Consider the following 25,209-nt stretch of genomic DNA (forward strand, 5'->3'; position numbering starts at 1 on the left):
ATAATCAAGTTGATATGATTAAGAGTAACTTTACCAATGTTAATCTTATTTCAAAGTAATTAAAACAATACAGCGATGCCCGCCTTAGGCACAGTCTGTATCGTGAGAATCTAGATCTTATAAGATACTCACTTACTTGTCTGGCGCGATGACCCAAAATGAGTCTTGGCCTCCACTCCAACACAAGAGCTCGCCACTTTGCTCGGTCCAGAGCGGACTCGCGCCAGCTTTCGCCGACGCCGAGCTCACGGAGATCTGCCTCCACTCTATCCGCCCAACGATATTTAGGATGACCAACAGGACCGTGTCCAGTTGGCCGACCCAATTAAGATCTCAGAAGATAAGTATTTATGCGCAAAGATAATAGCTTCACGACTGGATTCATTAAACTTAAGTGAAACAATAAGAACCTAATAAACGCTACAAAAACATGGCAATCAAACGTGGCTTAGCATTTTTGACGTTAGACATACCTAACATCAAAACTGTTATTTTTGACGTTATTGGGGAACAAGCGGAACAAACATACCTAAACTGTGGAATGAACTGTCACCCGGTGGTACATATATCCTGACCGATTCGACATTCAAACCTTCAAGAAAAGAACATACGCCCATCTTGCCAGCAACGCACTTGCGATCCCTTGACGTTACAGGTATCCATGGTCGACAGCTAAGCTTACCATCAAGCGGTTCGTCTGTTCGTTTATCTTCCATATTATTTAAAAAAACCGGCCAAGTGCAAGTCGAACTCGCGCACGAAGGGTTCCGTACCATAGGTATAAAAACGGCAAAATAATCATGTCTGTTGTTTGGGAGCCCCCTGAGATATTTATTTCATCATCTGTGAAAATTTCAATTGTCTAACTATCATGGTTCATGAGATACATCCTGGTGACAGACGGACAGACAGACAGACGGACGGACAGCGGAGTCTTAGTAATAGGGTCCCGTTTTACCCTTTGGGTACGGAACCCTAAAAACTAGCTACATCTTAGATTGCAATAATTATTATTCATAAGCTTCTCGCAGTAAAAAACAACTCGCTTTCACTAAAGTGAGCAAAATATTTGCCTAGTTATAATTAAGCTACAAACAACCAAGTTCACACAGTAAACGTATCAAATTCGACAAAACAAACCATGAATGGGTCTTTGTCTTAAATCCTTCAAGCCTTATGAGACTCGATTGTGATAATCGATTGTTTCCTTACCGATTACCGACTCGACTAACCTTTCTCATAGTGTCATAATCGAATGATTCGATTACGATCGATATCTTCGTTTGCGTTGGTCGTATTTCTTAATTTTAAATGATTGCAATCTTTAAAATGGAGCCCGTAAAACCCTTGGGTTTTTCTTTAACTTGTTGGAAATATGTACTTATATCAAATAACACCTACTTGTTACAGACTTTCAAACTTACTGACATACGCGAATAAAGTTATTCGATTCCTTGCCATCGTCATTCGTTCAAAGGTCTAAATTCGGCGACTGGAGAATCTTTCACGTACTTGGGCTTATGAGAAAAGTGGACGACCCCTAAATAACTTTTTCGTACAAACTGTTTTGAATCCGGGTATGTTCTTGGACCCGGGTCTGTCCTTAAATTACGTCCAAAAGAGAGGTATGGGCACTGTGAATGTCACCTCGTTTTGTGTGGTAGGGCACAGCGCAGCGGATGTCATTCCAGATCTAGAGCAGAACTCAATTGGGGAAGTATCTTCACTTTATAGAAAACCGCATCCAAACACTAGACCCTACTTATAGTGTTGTGTTCCTGCCGGTGAGTAAGGTTGCTGTAGCTCAACGAGGGTCGGCAACATGGATGTAACATATCTGGAGTTGTAGGCGTCCATAGGCTACGGAGACTGCTTACTATCAGGCGGGCCGTATGCTTGTTTGCTACCGAAGTAGTGTTAAAAAAAACGTAATTCTCATTTACTTTTCTGGATATTGAATGGTGACGACCATCCACCATTTTATAAGTACCTACTGTCTGCTGTTCTGTACAGAACAAAAAGAGATATCTCTCTATATGTATTTATACTGTAGCGTTCCTTTGAATTGAACGCAATCTGTAGAGATTATCAACTATGTATTTAAAAAAGTATTTGAGGTGGCAAATTCTTTTGACGCGTTATTTCATGCTCTACTTTTAATGCTGACTGCAAGAATTAAAACGTTTCTTGATATGTCATACTCGTAACGTCATTTAAAGCAGAAGGAAAACTCCAAAATCAAACCCGGGACGGAGTCCCCGTTAGGCGTGAGTAGGGTCCAACCCGAAATGTGCGATAGACTCCTGCAACGAACCTGGCTCCACACGTATTGGCTTGCCTTTCCTGTGGGTCCGGTCAGTGAGGTCGATAGGGTGGCGCAGGTGCTGGGCATCCCTGCGTTTTTCTTAACTCCGTCCCAGGCGGTGTCTGTGGAGAGGTAACTCCACCCTCGTCAGCTTTGCTGCGGGGATAATAACAGGCAGTTACCAGTTACCATTTAAATCGGAAGAAACAATTCCCATAAAGTTGAACTGACCCCACCTGTTTTCCTGTTATCTAAGATCTAACTTTAACATCAGCTTGCCAACAAACAATTCCAATTCCGAACACCGATCGTCCGTCCGTCGCCATTTGCAATTCTATATTGTTCCGAGAATATGAGTAACGGACGAGACGTGATTCTATGCGTTATATGCATTGTATTGTATATACGCGTAGGTGATAACCACGTAACATTAAGGCTTTTAGAAACAGCTTATGTGCATAATAATAATTAGGTAGTTACGTCTTTTTGAAAGGAAACACAAAAGTCAGCGATAAGTGACGATTTTATTTAGATTGCTGCTACTGTATGAAATTTAGTAGAGTGGTGTGTGAAACCAGTAATGTAGGTTGATGTTTTGTGTTTAACATTTATGATGAAGGTACAGGTTATGTTGGTTTGCTAGCGATTGTGTTGATTTTAGGTGTTTTGTGTGACTTTTGTTGAAGTGATGAAGGACGTTTGAACGCAAACTTAAGAACGTTTTGTATAAATAAAGACCCGTTTTCTTGGCTCTTGTGTATCTGTGTCATTTTCCTCCTTTCCCAATTAGCAGCCCATTTTTTATTACAATCCTTGCATTAATGACAAAATGCTCTGTTCAAATTCAAGTTTCTGACCTCGAGAGCTCACCAAGTCATTGTGAAATACTTGAAAAACCGTGAACATTTCCGACCGGTTTTAATTTTGCCAATTTTTCCTACTATATAAATACTTGTGTAACGGCAAAAAACGCTAAGGAAACTTTGAAGCTAATTAAATTTACATCAGTATTGAGTCCGATTAGGTCTACGTAGAGTAGGTATAGGTCTTGAGATACAGCCGTTCATTGGTCTGTAATAATTAAAGTTATTTAAATTAAAACTAAAGTTGTGCAACAATAAAACGTTATTAGAACGTCCGCATTCAAAGGATATTACATTGACCGTCCCCTCGTAACCATTCTCATAATTACTTTCATTTAATTATTAATTTAAAAGCTTATCATTATTACTATTTAATTATGCAGTCTGTTTAAATGCTTATATTGCAGTACAAGATTTTATAGAACGTTAAATTTTAACTGCAGGAACGGCGCCTTTTGAAAGTATTTATTTTTAATTCTTAAGAACTCAGGCGAGAGGAGCTGGTTTTCTAGTAAAAAGGTAGCTTAATATCATTAGACGTTCGTTTTATCGAATTCGTTACAGCATTAACATACGTTAGAGAATAAACCCCAAACACGGGGTTTTTAGAATTGTCTCGATGAGTATTAGTTACCCGTGGAACGGAAAGTACAGTCACCGATAAAAGCTTGTACCAAAAATTAAATTTTTGGCAATAACCTATTTTTTCTATACTAAAATCATACTACTACGGTATTAAATAAAAATGAGATATGTTTTCGTGACGTTTTTCTATCCAGCCAACATTGACCTGACCAGGTTTTGGTTGGGGCCTGCCCTTGTAAATAGCCTACTTTCCGTTTGTTTTTCTCATGGCTTTCATGATTGAGATTAAAACGTTTCAATATGCAATATAAAAACTACAATATTCGTAATAAATTATCAAGTAAAATAAACCCTTTTGTCCGTCCACAAAACAAATGAAAGTGCGCAAAGCTCATGTTTACGAATTACGCAATTTGATTTGTATCTAATTCGAGTTACGTGGTATTACCACGCCAATTAATTCGTGTGCAGCATCTGTTTGAATTGCTAATTATTTCCGATTTTGTAATTTATCTCATTATTACATACATTAACGTGTGTTGAAAAGCATTTCACTATCGTATTTAAGTTTTTTGTGCTGACTATTCCATTCGAGATACTTAAAATGACAGTTCGATTGCTTCAAATAGGGTTGTTTCCATCTACAAATCTTAGGGCAGAATTGTATCCCAATAAATTCTTTTGGATTATAAGAACATGTTAAACTACTTTTAGGGGACCTGTAATGACCATATTTTTATAAATATTGAATTTAAAATATCTTTTGGCACACGTCACGTGACCAAGCTCGAAACGTCATTGAAGATTCTGATGACGTCACAACTCTCGGATTGACACTGTTGACAGTTAGGCGATAAACAACAAATGACAAATGTCAGTTGACAGTTCGTATCTTCTAGGTGTGTATGTACTTATGTGTCAAACCGTAAACTGTGACGTCACACAATTTTCAAAGAGCGTTTTGGGCGCGAAAGCATCTGTCAAAATATATTTTGTTAATTTAACATATTTAAAGCCGTTTTTAGTATAAAAGTTGAATTTTAGGGCAACTTTTAGTTAATATAGAACGTAATACAAGCGTTTAAAAAAATTGGAAACAACCCTATTGTTCCCTTTCTGTCATTTTAGTCATTTAACTACTAAGGCATTTAAAGATAGAGACGTAGACGTAAAGTAGACGTTCCATGAGGTGGTCGTTTTGCGAACTAGTAGTTTTGATACTCAGCCATTTTGAGACGAAGACCTTTTGCAAGGTAGTCGTTTTGATACCGTGTTATTCTGAGATATAGGTTTTCTGCAATTGTGGTCGTGTTGCGATCCCGTCCTCTTGCGAATCGCTTATTTTGGGATCCAGTGGTTTTGATACCAGCCCAGTCGTGGAATGTATGGGGCCCAATACATTCCACGACTCTTCTCTTTCTGAACAGACTCTGTACCTTGATATTATTTGGCATCCTAGGTGACGGAGATTAGATAAATGTAAAAACAGGACAGTTTAGTGAAAACTGGCAAAATTTTCTGAAAATTGGTTTTTGACATACCTATGCCTATTACTTGTCTTGCCTTGTCTTTTTAACCGACTTCAAAAAAGGAGGAGGTTCTCAATTCGACTGTTTTTTTTTGTTGATTTTAATTTTTTTTTAATCGAACGGGTATAACCCCGAGATGGTCCCGTTGGCACCAAGTCGGGGTCTGATGATGGGATCTTGGAGAAATCGAGGGAACTCTTCAAATGTTATAGGTACATGTATGGATCTTTTGGTAATTTCTGAACTCAGTTATATTTTTTGTTAAAAAGTTTTATTATAAAAATATACAACTGTTTTAGCATAACCACTTGGTCTATTTTGCTATTCGTTTTATCGTTCTCACGAGCCTTAGTGCCGAGGTTTCATTGTTAGTTGTATAACTTTGGAGGCCATTTCGACATTCTATTTATAACATTCTATCTCAATAGAATGAATAAGTGCGGTAAATTTGTAAAAAGGATTAAGTATACTGTATAAAATAGTACGTATTTTAATTCTTGTACACACACAGCACATACCTAACATCCCGTCCATCTTTTCCCGTAGAGATATTATGCTATGGTTGACTGCCATGCGTACTAACAGGGCAAGTTAAATAAAAGCGTGTAAAAAGGCTAGTGATATCAGCCGAAGGATCTGCATGAAAAGCAAAATTTTAAGCACAAGTATATTTTCAGAGATAAAAGATAAAAAAAACCCGCACGATAGCCATATCTTCCGACGCAAGTTTCACGCGGTTAGTTTCCTGGATTTACGCCATAGAAAGTAAAAAACCAACAGAAAAGTAAAACACTTTACTAACTTTAATAACCACATACATGCAAATTATCTGCGACATCCTACGGTCTAGAACAGCATCCTGTCATCCTGTGCCATATCATATCATTGCGCGGCGGTCGTTGGCCCGTGACGAAAGCCCACACGTGCTCGGGTTGGCCAACATATCATAACTCTGGAGGCCTAACCAAGATGACAATCATACATCGACAAACGTCAAACGAAAAATTTTGGAAAGTGATAATAGAAAAACCGACTTCAAAAAGGATCAACTGTTCTTAATAAACAACGGCTCTTTTTAGGGTTCCGTACCCAAAGGGTAAAACGGGACCCTATTACTAAGACTCCGCTGTCGGTCTATCCGTCCATCCGTCCGTCCGTCCGTCTATCACCAGGCTGTATCTCATGAACCGTTATAGCTAGACAGTTGAAATTTTCACAGATGATGTATTTCTGTTGCCGTAAGCGAGTCAGACTTGTACTTATCCGGTTTTTTTTAATTCACATAAGATAAAAGGTAGTTTATTTTCCAAGTAGGCATATTACAATGCGCTTATGAACGTCAAATAAAGCTACGCCGGCTCTAACCCTACACCGATGACGCGAGAAGATTTAAATCCCTCCTAAATTGTAGGAGGATAACCCAATATGGGACCGGCTAGAAACTCGGCGGGACACATCTTTTCAAAACATTACATCTTATAAATAACATGCATTAAATAAAAAAAATACAATTTTAATTAATATGGAATAAAAAAAACATAATATAACATACACTAGGAACTTTCTTATAGATATTACTAGATTGCTACTGCAGAACGTTATCATTGCCAAACATGCTTGATTTGTTGATGAAATTACAAAAATCGCTCTTATGTATGTCTAAATTTGAGGAGTTCTTTCAAATCCTTATGGACCCCATGATCAGAACTAGGTTTTGACAAAAATGGGACCAACATGGAACAAAAACAATATTTTCAAATCGGTTCAGAAATTACGGAACTCTGAGGTAACAAACATACAAATTAAACATACTTTTTTTGAATTGAAGTCGGTTAAAAAATAAAGCAAGAAATTTCTTGCTTTAATTAGCATGGATTTCCGCAAAGTAACGCCTGATTCTATTAATTATTCGGTTAAAAAATGTATCGCGATAACAGATGCTACGAGAAGGCACGTGACTATTTTGCGCGTGCTAATTGGCGTTTTCTATCAACGGTTTTCATCTCTATTAGGCCTCCAGGTTGGCCAACATAACCGACATAAGAAAATATCTGGCTACCCAATATTGTGGGAAAAAGGCAGACATTTTGGAAAATATAGGGAGAGGCTAAATACCTGTACTGCAGTTTTTTAATTTCTCGCCTTTTTTACTGGGTGACTTGGTTGCTGGTGAGTTGCTTGATAGGCACTTTAGGGGTATATACCCTTAAGGCTAATTTGAAATCACAATGCAGAAAGAGACAAAACAAATATAATTATAGCATAACCATAGACAGAACATCTGATAGTAGTCTTAAATATGTACAGAATTGTCACTTCTTAACAAACCCGATATTTGACAGTTGAAGATCACTAAACATATACTGCCCTTAAACAATAATCTCCTCTCAACATTTTGTTCTAAGTACGATATGTACTTACATAATATTCAATCTCTAGTTCCTTGGCATGTCACATTGCTTGCAGGTTAGCCAACATGACGCTATGACATTCCTTGCTCGTGTTCTTATTAACGCGCTTGGCAGTTTGGTGAACGTCCTTTGCCATAATTGGTCTCATTAAAAAGGTAAAGTAAGATAGTCTAGATTGCTTATGGTTGCTGCAAGTTATACTGACTAAGCCAGATTGGTCAGTAACAATTAACAGACGGCATACTCTGGAAAGGCAGCTTGTCCAGTAGAAATAGACGGCAAATTTAAAAAGTATACGTGTATTCTCATTTGTCTTTTCCGCCTACAGAGATGGGAATAGGTGTTTTCATATAAATTATTCCCATCTGTCCTCTCCTGGTGTATGGTGGCAGTCACTTGGTACGGGTAATAATATGAACACCCCAAAATGTAATCGCGAAGGATTGATCTCCCATAAAGTTTTTGGATTTCCAGCTTTTTTCTACTGGCAAAACTTGGCTTGCCAAAGTACCTATATGTTTGTTTGCATAAACACTTAAAGAACATAGACCTTGCTTTCCCGTGTTACAGTAAGCATGTGGAGTCAGTCAGTGAGAGGGCAACGGACCGGACCTAGCTCTTTTTGTGCCATTTGTACCTCGCGGGCAATTTGCAAGTTGAAGTGACGAGGACAAAAACATCTCCATTCTATTGTAAAGCTTTGAAACTTTAAAACAGGCTCCTTTTCACATAACAGGAAGAAACAGATGTAGAATGTCGCAAATAGGGATTGCAAACCGGATTGGTTTTCAATCCGGCCGGATCCGGCCGGATTTTGGCCGTAGTCCGGCCGGATCCGGCCGGACCGGATCCGGTTTGGTATAGGGATATAAAAGTTAATTAAATGACATATTTTTCTAGTTTTTTGCGTAATACGTATTTCTAAATCTATAATTTGAGGTTAATAAATAACTTCTTAACAATAAAATAGAACTTGGTAGTAAAAAGTGTCACAATGTCAATATCACTTAGAAAACAAAAATTTTAAATCGGTAATTTATTATATTATCCATTCAAAAGTGCTCAAATTTTCGTTTACAATTATAAATTTGCTTAGTTTCCAAAGCCTGATGATGGGATGTGGGATGGGAATTGGAGCTCCTTGAAAGGACAAGTTTTCGTAACTGTTCTTTGATTGAATTCTTTGTAGAGTCTGTTCGGAAAGAGAAGAGTCGTGGAATGTATTGGGCCCCATACATTCCACGACTCTTCTCTTTCCTCACAAACTCTAACGTTGACATCCATTCTAGCATAGAGAAATAAGAATTACATAGATTGTACCCTCCATACATCAGTTTTGGTACCAAAACGCTTATTATTTACGTAGTCGACATCTAGCATCGAGTAGCGGAACTCTCAGGACTGCTACTCGACAATAGATGTCGCGGCAAACAAAAAATCTAATGCTCAACGATTTTCCGCTAATATTATAACCAGAGTAACCGGAACTCTATTTTCAACTCCTACGCTTACTATTATTTATTACTTTTAACCAATTATGATATTAAATGCGCTCTAGTATTATCTTGCTCTAATTTATTTGTCCGAAAAAGTAGTAGACTGTGTGACTTAAATAAAACGTACTTTTTTTTAATTTATGGAAAAGTATATTGGTCAAATTATAAGGAACAATACACGACACGACGATCTCATGCGAAAAATAATAGAATTTAGGATTGAAAACCATCGCGGAAAGGGAAAGTTACATAAATCAAATAAAGAATTGGCTGGACGTAGAGTAGCATGTACCAGGAGATGAAGGAAATTGCATAAGATTGGATGAAATTGTAAAGACGAAAGATTCTCTCTTAAATTTGAATAGAAAAGAATCTATATTTTATCATATATATACATATATCGGAGAAAACTAAAGATTATCAATATTATCATATATTCTTCATTCACACATATTGATGAGCCCAACTGTAGTCGGTTAATCTCCTATCATAACATTATGACACGACATGAACCTTCTCTTTAGCATAAATTACAAATGCCTTCCATGGCATCTCCATACTTTCATTTTTCCTTCTATTACAGTATTTATGTAATCGTCATATCGTGCCACCAACATGAAAGAAGAAGAAATCCTCTTCTGTTCCCAGTCATCGTCATAATAAATATATTTTTATCTTACTAAATTTAAACTTTTTCATTCGTTTTTTGTTCTGTTCAACTTCATACCTCGTATCCGTTGCCTTTTCTTCATCTGAAACGCACAGCGCGTGCTGTATTTAGGCGTTTTTTTTATTATACCGGATCCGGTCCGGATCCGGTGATTTTTACCGGATCCGGTAGCTCCTGAAAAGTGCCGGATCCGGCCGGATTACCGGATCCGCCGGACCGGATTGCAATCCCTAGTCGCAAAAGGAATGAGGAACGAGGTATTATCTAACTTGCAATGCACGGGCGAAATAAATTACCAAGGAAATAGAGAATAAAAAATATTAGAATTTTGGAAAGGAATTATTTAAATGAAAGATGAATAAAAACTTTAATCTCTAAGAAGGCTGTAAACGTGCCAGTATCAGTACCCCTAGTGTAAATAAATTCGATTTCGAAACGTGACGTACGCGTTTGCGTTTAGTCTCATTTTGTATTGGATTTAGAAAGAGCGCGCCAAGCGGGACATTTTGGAAACTCAAAATCCTATACAAAATGAGACTTAACGCAAACGCGTTCGTCACGTTATGATGTCGATTGAATTTACACTAGGGGTACTGAAGGCCTACCGCACTTATCGTAAAAGTTATCTGTTATTCTAATATGCAAGAGTTTCACTTACTACCTTTTATTTTACTTATTTTGGTGCTTATTATTTCTTTTCTTCGAAAAATACCTACATGAGAAAATTCGACCGCTCTGTGACAAGTCAAATGGTGTTCCATTTCATTTCATGTACAACGAATACGACACTTCGGTTTTCAACACGCGACTTTTGGCCGCATAGGTATGTTTTTAAAAGGTTGACTCAAGACCAAAGTCCACAGTGCATTCCGCCAATGTCGTTTTTACACTAAAACCTGCATCTGAATCAGCCGTGGCGTCACCGGCGACATTCTTTACCAGACGGATACGCATTAGGTAATCGGTGAAACGATATACAAGATGGCATTTATTAGAAACTGGCTCGGCGCGTGCGCCGGTGGATACCTAATAGTCTTGGTTTACAGCCTTAGATTTGAGATAGCCTTTTGCTTTGCGTGAGGTCTTAGGTACCGTAAAACCACCCAACTATAGTCCAAAGCTCCCAACTATGGTCCACAAATAAACTCAATTTTTCTCGTTCAGGTGTGTATTTTACTATATTTTTGAAGTTCTAAGGCAAAGTATGTTTATAAATGGAAGGTAAAACTAGGAGTAAACCACAAGGAACATTGGTATAGATACTTAATTTCCTTTCGAACTTGTGGACCATAGTTGCAGTATTGGACTATAGTTGGGTGGTTTTACGGTAAATGTTTCTGCAACAAAGCTCTTGGTGCCTAATTGCGAGCTAATTGGCTGTGGTTTATCATCATAAACTTAAAGAGTTATTCTCTTGTTGGTGGAGTATCTCTTTCTTGATTCCTGTGGCTAGTGAGATTTTTTGTTATCCCAATCTCACAAGTGTATTAACTTAAAGGGAAATAGGGTTGTTTCCATCTACAAATCTTAGGGCAGAGTTGTATCACAATCTATTCTTTGGGATTATAAGAACATGTTAAACTACTTTTAGGGGACCTGTAATGACCATATTTTTGTAAATATTGAATTTAAAATATCTTTTGGCACACCAACTCGATACGTCATTGAAGATTCTGATGACGTCACTACTCTCGGATTGACACTGTTGACAGTTAGGCGATAAACAATAAATGACAAATGTCAGTTGACAGCTCGTATCAACTACGTGTGTATGTAGTTATGTGTCAAACCGTAAACTGTGACGTCACACAATTTTCAAAGAGCGTTTTGGGCGCGAAAGCATCTGTCAAAATATATTTTGTTAATTTAACGTATAAAAGTTGAATTTTAGTGCAAGTTTTAGTTAATATAGAACGTAATACAAGCGTTTCAAAAAAATTGGAAACAACCATATTATATTGAAAAGGAAGGAAGGAGAATAAGTTTAAATTGCTGTGAACTTTTGGACCCCTCGTATTTATCTTCCATGCCACTGGCGTCATAGAGGTCTTTCGTGTCCCAAGACCACGCAAAAACTTAAATTTTAAGTCTGGTCATAGAGGAATAAGTTAAATATACATATATTCTCTCAAGCCATTTCCATCAGTAAATAAAAAGCGGCTAATTAAAAAAGAAATAGGCGCGAAGGGTTATCGGTTATCGTCCCATTGAAAATTCGAATTTCGCGCCTTTTTCTACAGACAAACTGGTTTGATTTTTTTTAACGATACAGGAGGCAAACGAGCAGACGGATCACCTGATGGCAAGCGCTTACCGCCGCCCATGGACACCTGCAACACCAGAGGGGTTGTAAGTGCGTTGCCGGCCTTTAAGATGGGAGTACGCTCTTTTCTTGAAGGTTTGAAGGTCGTATCGGTCCGGAAATACCGCAGGCGACAGTTGATCGGCTATATAAGTTAGCTTACTTATTTGTCTATGCTCTGGTCTGTTAAGTTCGTATATAACAAAAGAATACCGTTTAATCAAACAACAATTTCACAATGACCGTTTGTTAAAGCTTAAACATCTTACTTTATCCTTATGTTTACTGTTGCACCATCGACGCCTTTCACACTTCTTGGAAACAAAGGTTTTGTTTTGTTTTTCGAGCCTTCGCTTTGCCCTTTCCTTATTTGTCTATGGTGTTAATGAATGATATAAACACTTCCTTTATATGAATTTTGCATGTATTTGATAATAAAATTATGTTTTTAGGGTTCCGTAGCCAAATGGCAAAAAACGGAACCCTTATAGATTCGTCATGTCCGTTTGTCTGTCCGATTCTGTCACAGCCACTTTTTTCCGAAACTATAAGAGCTATACTGTTCAAACTTAGTAAGTGGATGTATTCTATGAACCGCATTAAGATGTTCACACAAAAAGAGAAAAAAAACAATAAATTTTGGGGGTTCCCCATACTTAGAACTGAAACTCAAAAAATCTTTTTTCGTCAAACCCATACGTGTGGGGTATCTATGGATAGGTCTTCAAAAATGATATTGAGGTTTCTAATATAATTTTTTTCTAAAGTGAATAGTTTGCGCGAGAGGCACTTCCAAAGTGGTAAAATGTGTGTCCCCCCCCCGTAACTTCTAAAATAACAGAATGAAAAAACTAAAAAAAATATATGATATACATTGTCATGCAAACTTCCACCGAAAATTGGTTTGAACGAGATCTAGTAAGTAGTTTTTTTTTAATACGTCATAAAATTAAAAAAAAAAATTTTTTTTCATCAAACCCATACGTGTGGGGTATCTATGGATAGGTCTTCAAAAATGATATTTAGGTTCCTAATATCATTTTTAGGGTTCCGTAGCCAAATGGCAAAAAACGGAACCCTTATAGATTCGTCATGTCCGTCTGTCTGTCCGATTCTGTCACAGCCACTTTTTCCGAAACTATAAGAGCTATACTGTTCAAACTTAGTAAGTAGATGTATTCTATGAACCGCATTAAGATGTTCACACAAAAAGAGAAAAAAAACAATAAATTTTGGGGGTTCCCCATACTTAGAACTGAAACTCAAAAAATCTTTTTTCGTCAAACCCATACGTGTGGGGTATCTATGGATAGGTCTTCAAAAATGATATTGAGGTTTCTAATATAATTTTTTTCTAAAGTGAATAGTTTGCGCGAGAGGCACTTCCAAAGTGGTAAAATGTGTGTCCCCCCCCCCCCGTAACTTCTAAAATAACAGAATGAAAAAACTAAAAAAAATATATGATATACATTGTCATGCAAACTTCCACCGAAAATAGGTTTGAACGAGATCTAGTAAGTAGTTTTTTTTTAATACGTCATAAAATTAAAAAAAAAAATTTTTTTCATCAAACCCATACGTGTGGGGTATCTATGGATAGGTCTTCAAAAATGATATTTAGGTTCCTAATATCATTTTTTTCTAAACTGAATAGTTTGCGCGAGAGACACTTCCAAAGTGAAAAAATGTGTGTCCCCCCCCCGTAACTTCTAAAATAACAGAATGAAAAATCAAAAAAAAATATATGATATACATTACCATGCAAACTTCCAACGAAAATTGGTTTGAACGAGATCTAGTGAGTAGTTTTTTTTTTAAAACGACCTATAATTAAAAAAAAAATTTTTTCATCAAACCCATACGTGTGGGGTATCTATGGATAGGTCTTCAAAAATGATATTTAGGTTCCTAATATCATTTTTTTCTAAACTGAATAGTTTGCGCGAGAGACACTTCCAAAGTGGTAAAATGTTGAACAAAATCTAGTAAGTAGATTTTTTTTTAATACGTCTTAAATGGTACGGAACCCTTCATGCGCGAGTCCGACTCGCACTTGGCCGCTTTTTTTTCTAAACTGAATAGTTTGCGCGAGAGACACTTCCAAAGTGAAAAAATGTGTGTCCCCCCCCCCCGTAACTTCTAAAATAACAGAATGAAAAATCTAAAAAAAATATATGATATACATTACCATGCAAACTTCCAACGAAAATTGGTTTGAACGAGATCTAGTGAGTAGTTTTTTTTTTAAAACGACCTATAATTAAAAAAAAATTTTTTTCATCAAACCCATACGTGTGGGGTATCTATGGATAGGTCTTCAAAAATGATATTTAGGTTCCTAATATCATTTTTTTCTAAACTGAATAGTTTGCGCGAGAGACACTTCCAAAGTGGTAAAATGTTGAACAAAATCTAGTAAGTAGTTTTTTTTTAATACGTCTTAAATGGTACGGAACCCTTCATGCGCGAGTCCGACTCGCACTTGGCCGCTTTTATATTCCTAATATCATGAGTCAATTTTGTAGCCATAAATAAAGTTTGTAAGTACCTAAATGATTATTATGGCATTTACTTCTGAATAATTATATACATACATGTATTTTGAATCTATTTTATTAGATAACATATAAAAGTAATCTACTTGATGTCACCATTGATCAAAAAAATTGGCCAAGTTTCAAAAAATTGTGTCTGTCGCCAGTCACCTGTTTGTATCAATTTGTTGTATTAATGCTTTCGAACTTCTAAAATGAAATTGAATTATTTGAAAATGCAATGAAATATAAAAAAAATAATCGTATTGGGTGTAAGATGTTAGATGTGGTAAGAAATATTTTTCTTACAATTTATACGTTAAAAGTTTAAAACCACAATATAACCATCATACCTAACTTATCGAATTCCATAAACTTTCTACGTAAATTATTCCCAAGATTTCATTATTCAGCATACATTTGTTGACGACCGGTTTGGCCTAGTGGGTAGTGACCCTGCCTACGAAGCTGATGGTCCCGGGTTCAACTCCTGGTAAGGGCATTTATTCGTGTGATGAGCATGGATATTTGTTCCTGAGTCATGGGTGTTTTCTATGTATTTAAGTATTTATAAATATTTATATATTATATATATCGTTGTCTAAGTACCCTCAACACAAGCCATATTGAGCTTACTGTGGGACTTAGTCAATTTGTGTAATAATGTCCTATGATATTTATTTATTTATTATTTATTTGTCAATGGTTGCGATAAAATCATGCAATCAGAGAACTTAACTGGTTTTAGATTATCTGTTGGACTAGTTTATGTTACTAGTTTTAGGATTGATGTATTAGGAGTAGGAGGCGCTGAAATGTATGTTTTTTAGAATTTATGTCGGTTGACTAACCTGTTTCCTATTTTATGATTACTAGGAAACAAATCATTTTTATTTAATTTCCAAGTAGAAACTGTACTAGAGCTGTATAAATTATAAACTGAAATACAATCATACACGAAAGAAGAAATCATCAAGACCTGTGCAGTGAGTTAAAAAAAGCGCTGGTGGCCTAGCGGTAAGAGCGTGCGACTTGCAATCCGGAGGTCGCGGGTTCAAACCCAGGCTCGTACCAGAGTTTTTCGGAACTTATGTACGAAATATCATTTGATATATACCAGTCGCTTTTCGGTGAAGGAAAACATCGTGAGGAAACCGGACTAATCCCAATAAGGCCTAGTTTACCTTCTGGGTTGGAGGGTCAGATGGCAGTCGCTTTCGTAAAAACTAGTGCCTACGCCAATTCTCGGGATTAATTGCCAAGCGGACCCCAGGCTCCCATGAGCCGTGGCAAAATGCCGGGACAACGCAAGGAAGAAGAACGAAAAGTTGAGGAGTGTAATAGCGTGGAGCGAAACTTTTTTTTTTTCGATTTTCTAAATGGGCCATACGCGAAAAGATGCTCCATAATCAATTCAATAAAAAATATTCCGGACAGTTTTTGTTATTTAAGTGTTTTGTACTGTCGCAAAGACATTAAAGTTTTGAAAAAAAAAAACATATTACGTACACTCAGTGTAAGGAGCTATTTATTTCCATAAAAATCGTTCATACAAACGTTTTGTGCCAAATATTTTTATTATTTTTTATTTTGTACCTGTAATAATTTATTTTTATTTAACATTGGGTAGGTAAATAACTTTTCCATTCATAAAACTCTTATTTAGCGATAAGAGTGAATCAGATAGGTATTTAAATCTTGATCTTCAAACAAACAAACTCTGGGAAACACAGGAAGCCATATAATTATATCTTCTAAGTCATAATTAAACAATAACAATGCAATGAAGTTTATTTAAGGACTTAATTATGAATGAATGAATGTAATTAATTTATTTCAGACAACATTTCCATTTGAGATTACAAACTATGTATATAATAAAATACAATTAAATTAAGACTAATACAAAACATAAATATAAAAATTTATATCAACATTAACAAGGCCCAGCTGATCGCTTGTCGCTATACCTGTCACGTTCTAACTAACAAGTACATAAGTGCGAAAGTGATGCATGACACGACATGCGATAAAAACGCGACCATGCTACCGCCGCAGGATCCCCGTTCAGATTAGCAATTTGTCACACTTTTGATCTTATTCTGATAAGACTTTGAAGATCTGATTGGTGCACGCAAAATGAAGTGGAAGTCGTGCGTGTCGTCAAGGTTGAATCAAAACCAGTACAAATGGTTAAATTAGAATCGGCCTCATGCGCTCGCGCACCCTATTAGAACACTCTTGCTTGGTTAAACCCGCAAGAGTACGTTTACGACATTTTCCACATACCTCGGAGATTAACTGATATGGCGTGTATGCGCAGGAACGCGTATAAAGAATTTTATCATATTTAATTAAACTTTATGGTATAAAGTGTAATAAAAAATATGCAAATTCTTTAAGAGTAATTCCTAGCTGAGCAACTTTTTTAAATCTCGAAATTTTGAAGCTATGTTTCTGCGGTGGGCGGGAGTGCGTGCGTGTGATAAGGACAACTGTAGCTCGGACTAAAATTCCCACGCAAAAAAACTCAAAAATCGAGGTTTAGCTCTCGACTGTTTCTTCCTCCAAAACGCAACCAATCATTATGAAATTTCTGACTGCAAGAGAAAGAAATAATCTATGTCGCTATGTTTTGATTTTTTGGATATTTGTTATAATATTTGTATACTGCGGCTTTTTTGCAGCCAATTCAATTGAGCCGTTTTTGCGGTTTTCGAGCCGCTGTAAATTTCTTCAAAATAAAATAACTCAAAAAAGCAAAACATAGAGGCACAGATATTGATGATATTGATCTTATTTGAAAAAATCATTGCTCTAGGTTAAAAATTCAGGGAGGAAACAGTCGAGAGCGTTTGTATGGAAAAATCACAACTAGGAATTCCTCTTAAGAGCGTTTGTATGGAAAAATCGCAACTAGGAATTCTCTTAAGGCCTTTTCTCTACCTGTATGTGCTAAACAAGATCATAAATAGTAAGAGACAAATAAAATACTTAAAACGCCGACTAAATTTAGAGATTTATTTATTATTATACAGGAGGCAAGCAAGCAGCGGAATCGTCCGATGTTAAGCATTTTCAGTCCCATGGCCATCTGCAACGCAATTAGGTATTGCAAATGCGTTTCCTGACTTTAAGATGGGAGTATAGGTACGCTCTTTTTTTTATTAGCCTATTTGTGTGTCCCAAGCAAAGGCCTCCCCTCTCGCGTTCCAATCCTCCCTGTGCTGAGCAAGATCCCGCCAATCACGCTGAAACGTTTCCAAGTTGTCCCGCCATCTCTTCCTCGGTCTGCCTCTGCCACGATTACTCTGCGGATGCCAGCTAGTGGCCATTTTGGCCCATTTGTCATCATTCATCCGACAGACATGTCCAGCCCAGTCCCACTTTAGCCTGGCGGTCTTCATCCCAACATCGACACACGGGTTTTGGAGTACGGTCTTAGAGGTGAGGTATGAAAAGAAAATTGATTTAGGTTAATAAAGTTTGACTATAATCAATATCAAAACTCTTCTAATAAACGGAGAAATTCCATTTATCGGTTACATCTATTGCATTTTCAAATCACACCATACAAATGATAAGAGTTATAGATCTCAAGCCAAGTATGGTGAGGCCAGTGGAGGGTATCGCTCGACTGCGTGCCAACTTACGATAGTTGGTAACTAAGTGGAAAGGATGGGAAAGGGACACGTTGATTATGAGATTTAAGACAAACAATAAAATTGTTGACATGACAGGAAGTGTTAAACATCGTCTCAGTTAAATGCACATGATAATTATTTTTAGATAGATTTTTTTCAGTTAGTGAAATCACAAAATGATATTTTCTTAATTTATATTTAATGTTAATTGTTTTAATATAAAGTACCATTTCTTAAAATATCGGTGACTAATTTGCCTTAAAGACCCTATATAATAGAAAAACGATTATCAAATTATTCTTAGAGATTTTAAGAGTCTCCAAGACTACAAGAAGTAAGGTTGAGAATTCGAGACATCACAACTTCACACAAGCCATATATATAATTTTCTATACCTCTCTTTTGTTTCGTAGTAGGCAATAATGCTTTAAATACTATATTATTATGATGACCATGATTTGAATCCATATCGAATCGTTCTGAAATTAAATCATTATAATTCAGTCGATCGAGCTGTACAAACGAAAGGTACTTTTAAAGGAAAAAGGGTGTAATTACCATATAACCTTGTATTACATATGCTATTATTGTTTCGTGTATAATAACTGTATGTAGAGTGCAGACGTCAGTGGCTGAGTCATGGATATCGAGGAACCTTGACAAAAACAGAATTTTGCCATTGGTGCGATATGCAAATAAATAAATCGCTAACTTGGTTAAAACCTCGCTTTGCGATTGGTCCGTTTGGGTTTAAAAATAGGTTTGGAGGAAAGTATATATAATTGTACTATGTCTTTTGTTTGTTTTACTTGGCGTAGGCACCGCCATGCCCGTAGATAATTGCTTCACAGATCTATGTTTAGGTATACATTTTTAGTTTTAGTAGAGTTATGGTACCTAACAAGTTTTATGTTATTTGCTTATAAAATCGGTTTTTTAACGAACCTATAAAGTATCCCACTGCTTAGCAAAGGCCCCCCCCCCCCCCCCCCCCCTAGACTTCCAATCTTCCCGATTAACTGCAGCATCCATCCAGTTGCTGAGAAATACGTTCAGGCCGTCCCGCCATCTCCTCTTAAGCTGGCCATATACACTTAAGGTATGCCTGCGCAATTTTAGTAACTGCACAGGTAAGACGGAGCGTGTGTGGCATTCGACTGTGCAGTTTTCTATACAGATTTACCTGCGCAGTTGAACTGTACAGGTAAAACTGCTCAGACATACCCTAGTGTGTATGGCCAGCTTTAGGCCGACCATGCTGGCGTTTACGTTGTGGCACCCACTCCATGGTTAGTATAGCCCACCTCTGTGGGTGCATTCGTCGTAAATGGCCTGCCCAGTCCCACTATAGCCTGGCGGTTTTGACCCCAACGTCGACGATGCCTATTTTGGTGCGCCACGTAGTGTTTCGGATCCAGTCAATCCTTTTCACCCCAAGCATGTTGCGCTCCATGACTCATTGGCAAATCTTCAGTTTGGTCTTTTGTAACTCGGTACGGGACCACATCTTTTATTATAATATTACTAAAAGCCATTTCTTTACTACTATCTCAGATTAGATTTATGATTAGATTTTCAGTTGGTTTGTATATGCAGTATCAAGATTATCGTTTTCGTTGAAAAAAAAAGATTAATTAATACATAACTACGTACGGTACCTATAGGATTGCATAAAATATACCTATTGAAGGTACAGATTGTATTAAATTTTTCATTTAGGTACAAGTGTCGGTATGCCTTATACTTTAGCTGCCCACAAATCAAAATGTACCAAGACAAATGGTACAAACTCTGATTTCTTTGCATTACAATTTCTACGAACAAAAAGTAGTACCAGACATAGATATAATATATGTTCCTTCTATGTTTCTGTCGAATTTCATATTTTTCAGAATGAGAGCGTAACTTCTATTATTTTATTTATTTATTTAAAATATGTTTACACGACATTACAGAAATCTAATGCGTCATGCAACCAAGATCAAACATATTAACAACAGCACATAATAAAAAAAAGATACAATAACATTGTACACAAAATAAAACAATATTTATTACATTACATTCGAAGGCCTGGCATCCATCACCTCACAGAACCTCAAGCATTCATTTCTCACACTCGCCCACCACCATGCAATCAGATCGCACTCCGGTGCTGACGCCAAGAGCGCATTAAGCAGTGACAGAGCACGGGGCAGTGGCGAGTTCTTACGCGACACAGTCCGAGCAGCCGGGACTTGGCGGCATTATATGGCGGCTCAGTTCGTGTTCGTGTGACTCGATCATCTTCAATTTAAATTTTAAACCCGCAGCCTAAACTATCAGAACCCCTAGTCTAAATTTATTCGATAGCCAAACGTGACGTTCGCGTTTGCTTTAAGTGTCATTTTGGATTTTGAGTTTCCAAAACGTCCCCCTTGGCGCGCTGTTTCTAAATCCCATACAAAATGAGACTTAATGTAAACGCGTACGTCACGTCACACTATCGAATAAATTTACACTAGGGGTTCAGTTACCAGTCCAATCCAAACCGTTACTCTTGCGTCCTCAAAGGCGCCGCAAATTGATTTTCCTAATTTCCAATATCGAAGCCGATAAAACTGATCCTATCTCGATGCAATGCCGTTGGCTATCGATAAATTTTAAACGGATAGATAAATACGTATCTTATGTCTGGGGTATAAGGATGGTTTTGTAATGACTTTGGCTTTAAAAGGGTTGTGTTAAATTGGAGTGAAAGGTCGTCAAGTAGTCGTATAAGGATCAGGAAATGTTGCTATGCTGTCGCTGAATTTGTCTATTATTGCTAGAAGTATAAAAATTGCTTTTGCATTATTTAAAATTATCTATTTATTGTTAACATTTCCTCATTTTTTTAACAAGCGTACGGCACGCCTGACGGTAAGCAGTCACCGTAGCTATGGACGCCTGCAACACCAGAGATATTATATGCGCGTTGCCGATCCTTTAAAAATCTGTACACTCCTTTTTTGAAGAACCCCATACTGTAGCCCCTCGGGAACCCCTCAGCAGGGAGCTCATATCACATTATTTTTGGATTTTATATCCTATACTTATATCACTTAAATCCAGTTGCTGATGATCTATTTATAAGTTAGAAAAGCCAATCTTGCCCCATTTTAACGTATTTTTATAACATTTGAATCTGATTCTATTTTCAGTTAAAGCACGCTTTAAATACCTCTCATCTGAATTCGTAATACGTGAATTTTTCAGCGAAATTGTAAAAGAAAGTATTTTTACACTCAAAATCATCAATTTTTTGTCAAAGATATTCGATTAAAGCATGAATACCTAAATAAAAAATATGATATTTCAAAAGTACCAAAGTAGCAAGCGAATTCTAATATTAAATACAAGTGAAATAACTGATTAGTTCCCCAAGTGCAATACGAGTAGGTAGTGCGTTTCGTTACTGCTGATAAGATCTAATCTAAGCAGTGGCGTAACATGGTCGTGAGGAGTTTGCGTTTCGTTCTACGCAATGTGCGTTTTACTACCACTTAGCCATTTATACTACTTGGTCCATTGTTTTGTTTGTTATGTGTTCTAAATAACGTTGTGTTGCGATAGCAAAAATTAACGAACCGATTAATGTCAAAATCACGTTAAGTTGCTTCATCTAAAGATTAAAGATGTGCGGCATTGTAGGTGAATGTATTTATGTATGTGAATGACATTTGTCGGATTTGTGGCTTACATGCGAAAGCCATGGCGAAACCCTGGACACAAAAGAATTTGGGGTCCCAAAATTAACCAGGGCATATATTGCAGAGCTGAGTGTGGATGGCACGGGCCCCTCATGGGTGTATGAACATTTGGAATAGGTTCATATAAATCATTCCCATCTGGCTCCGCCTCATGCATAGCGGAGGCTGTTAGCTTAACAGTCTCTTGACGTGAAATATGTATTTCATACAATTTTTTATTTTTTTTATTCTTTGACATTTGGAGAACCTTTACACCTCCAAATCTTATTATTGTGTATTATTATTTTTCTCAGACCGTGGGGACCTTATACATCTCCAAACTTAATGTATTAACCGTGGAGACTATACGTCTCTGTCATATTGTATAATATACTTGACTTGGTACATACTAGTTATGTACAGAATGTAGCATTAGTTTATGAGACTGCTAGTTTAACAGTCCAGACGCGGTTTATTTATTTAGTATAAATTTTATTCTGACACTTGGAGAGACTTTACACCTCCAAATTTTATTAATATTAGTACTCTGACATTGGGGACCTTTTACATCTCCAGATTTAATGTGTTTTTAACCATAGAGACTATACATCTCTATTGTATTGTAGTAATTATTTATTTTAAGATTATTATAATGTAATGTTTACCCAGGTATTGGCTGTTGTATTTATAAAATGTTGTTATGTATTTTTCATGTCACTATATGATGTTACTGTAAATGTTGTATTGACTTGTAAAAGAGCCCTTGAGGCCTACTTGCAGAATAAAATTTTGAATTTTGAATTTTGAGGTCGGTGTGGCGATGGGGCAAATAGGAAATTGAGAATACACTCCCTTGTGCCTTTAAGATATATTATTTTGTATCTTAGTATGCCGTTGCCTATGACTTCATGTCCAAAGTAAATACAAGTACAAGTAAGTAAACAAGTCATAAATAACCGTTCAATGCCAGTGGCTAATCGGTCGATAAGGAACGTGGCGTTGAAGACTGCGTAACGGGATTCCCCGTTATTTCGGGATAAACTTTCATCTTTATACAGCGTGAGTCTTAATAAACAGACACACTTTAAGAGGTTAGAATAGCTTTGCGATCCTAAAAGAACGCACGTTCATTTTTGATGAAATTTCCATTTAGGGAGAAAACGGTTTCACAAACAAATCACTTTGTTTTTCATGTCGATTTCTTCAGCATAATATAATATATTTATGGGTTACGCTTTAAAAAAGTAAAGAGTAAAGATTTTTATGAATTGTCAGGAATATTATTGAAAAGGAGTGGAATGCCCTGCCCGAGTCTGTGTTTCCGCATGAGTACAATCTGGGTCTCCTCAAGGCTAGAGTAAATAGGTATCTCATAGGTAAGCGTGCTCCATCGTAGACCGCATCATCACTTACCATCAGGTGAGATCGTGGTCAAACGCCTGCCTATCTTTATATAACAAAAAAAAATAGAGAGGGTTTCTCGTAAATAATAGGTTTTCACTTATCTATGAAAGTATGGTCCTTCATTCGGAACCACACTGTAAGAACATTAAAGGCAATTTAATTGCTTTTAGCACGCGGTAAAACATGCAAGACATAGTACTGTTAGAGGTTAGACTTAGAGGTTAGGATGTATCAGGTATTAATAATAGTTTGGGAATATATGTTTGTTTAAAATTCACCTAAATTTACAGTTAATTAGTTAGTATTATATAACGGTTACATATAACATACCGGGTGTGGCCTACACGAGCAATAAATTTAACTGTAGGCTGTCCTATCCTCACACTTACCAACTGTTCAGCGATTTTTGAAAATTATAAGTTCTTTAGATTTCCTATTTTACATACAAATTAAATATTACCTTCAATGTACGCTGTCATCAGTGTAATTGACGTTGATTGTCATGCTTTAAACTCAACAAAATTCGCAATACATTGCGTCTTAGAATGAACTTTAAAGTGTTGTAAAAATCAAAATAAAAGTTATTCTTAAAAGTTGCTGAACAAATGTTGGTCAGCATCAGGAGTAAAGCCTACAGTTTAATTTTTTGCTCCGGTTACAGGCCGCACTCGGTATAACAGTTCGGCAACATTCTTGGGCAAGACGATGACCATACTCAATGGGTACCTGCTAGAAGTGCATTCTTCACTGAATCTTTATAATCATCCGTTTTTTTACAAACTCGCCAATCAATATTATTAATTAAAAATTCGTCCGTTTCAGGTATCCCCCGAGGTCCGAATGGCGCTGCCGCTGCCCCGCGCGCCGGACCCGGTGCTGGCCGCCTACTGGGCCGAGTACGAGGACCTTTGCCGGCTCAGCCAACAGCTTACGGACGACGATGATAATCTTTATGAAGGTAACGTTTACCCAATATCCTGGTAGATGGCGTTGTTAGGAACGGTGAATACCCTACAACGCGCGAATGTTAGTTTGTCGTAGAATCCATTTAAAGGTGTAAATTTTTTTTTTCTGTATTAGTTACAACTTGTGTTAAGTTGGATCAACTTGAATAAACTTCTGACCAAGCCAATTCTGCATGGCATTTGTTTGTTTTGTTTCTGTTTGGTCCTGGGTTCAAATCCCGGTAAAGGCATTTATTTGTGTGATGACTACGGGTATTTGTTCCTGAATCTCGGGTGTTTAAGTATCATATACATTATATCGTTTTCTGAGTACCTACAACACAAGCCTTCTTGAACTTACTAGGGGGTTAGTCTATTTGTGTAATAATGTCCTATAATATATTTTTTTATTTCTGTTTTTGTAATGATATCCTTCATAAACGTACAGTATACTTGCATACCGATTACCATGGCTCACATTGTTACTATAGTTAGGTTTAAAAAAACAGTGATCCTCCTACTGGGCCGAGTAGGAGGACCGGCTCAGCCAGCGACATACGGATGACGATGAAAATCTACTTATACGAGTATGTAGGTACAGTGGTTGTTACCATACTGTTTCCATACATTATTCCGGTTTACCTGCTTGTTCAAAGTTTTTTTTTTGCTGTCAATCTATATACATACAACATATGGTTATAATGATATTGGAACTCACATCACTGTATCGGTTATAGGCGTGAGTGGACGTTTGAAGCGGAGCGTTCGGCGGGGCGTGCAGCGTGGCGTCGGGCTCACAAGTGATTTGAGCA

The 25,209-nt window shown here is 37.0% G+C and overlaps 1 protein-coding gene across 1 annotated transcript in view; it reads left to right on the forward strand.

The window, feature by feature from the left end:
• The window catches only part of LOC133518617 (rho GTPase-activating protein conundrum), a 165,476-nt gene that overhangs the window by 11,424 nt on the left and 128,843 nt on the right, over positions 1-25,209 (forward strand). The window contains exon 2 of the mRNA XM_061852289.1: positions 24,276-24,411. Coding sequence (XP_061708273.1) covers positions 24,276-24,411 — 136 coding nt within the window. The remainder of the gene's footprint in view (positions 1-24,275; positions 24,412-25,209) is intronic.

Source organism: Cydia pomonella, chromosome 6 (assembly GCF_033807575.1).
Source record: "Cydia pomonella isolate Wapato2018A chromosome 6, ilCydPomo1, whole genome shotgun sequence".
Classification (NCBI taxonomy): domain Eukaryota; kingdom Metazoa; phylum Arthropoda; class Insecta; order Lepidoptera; family Tortricidae; genus Cydia; species Cydia pomonella.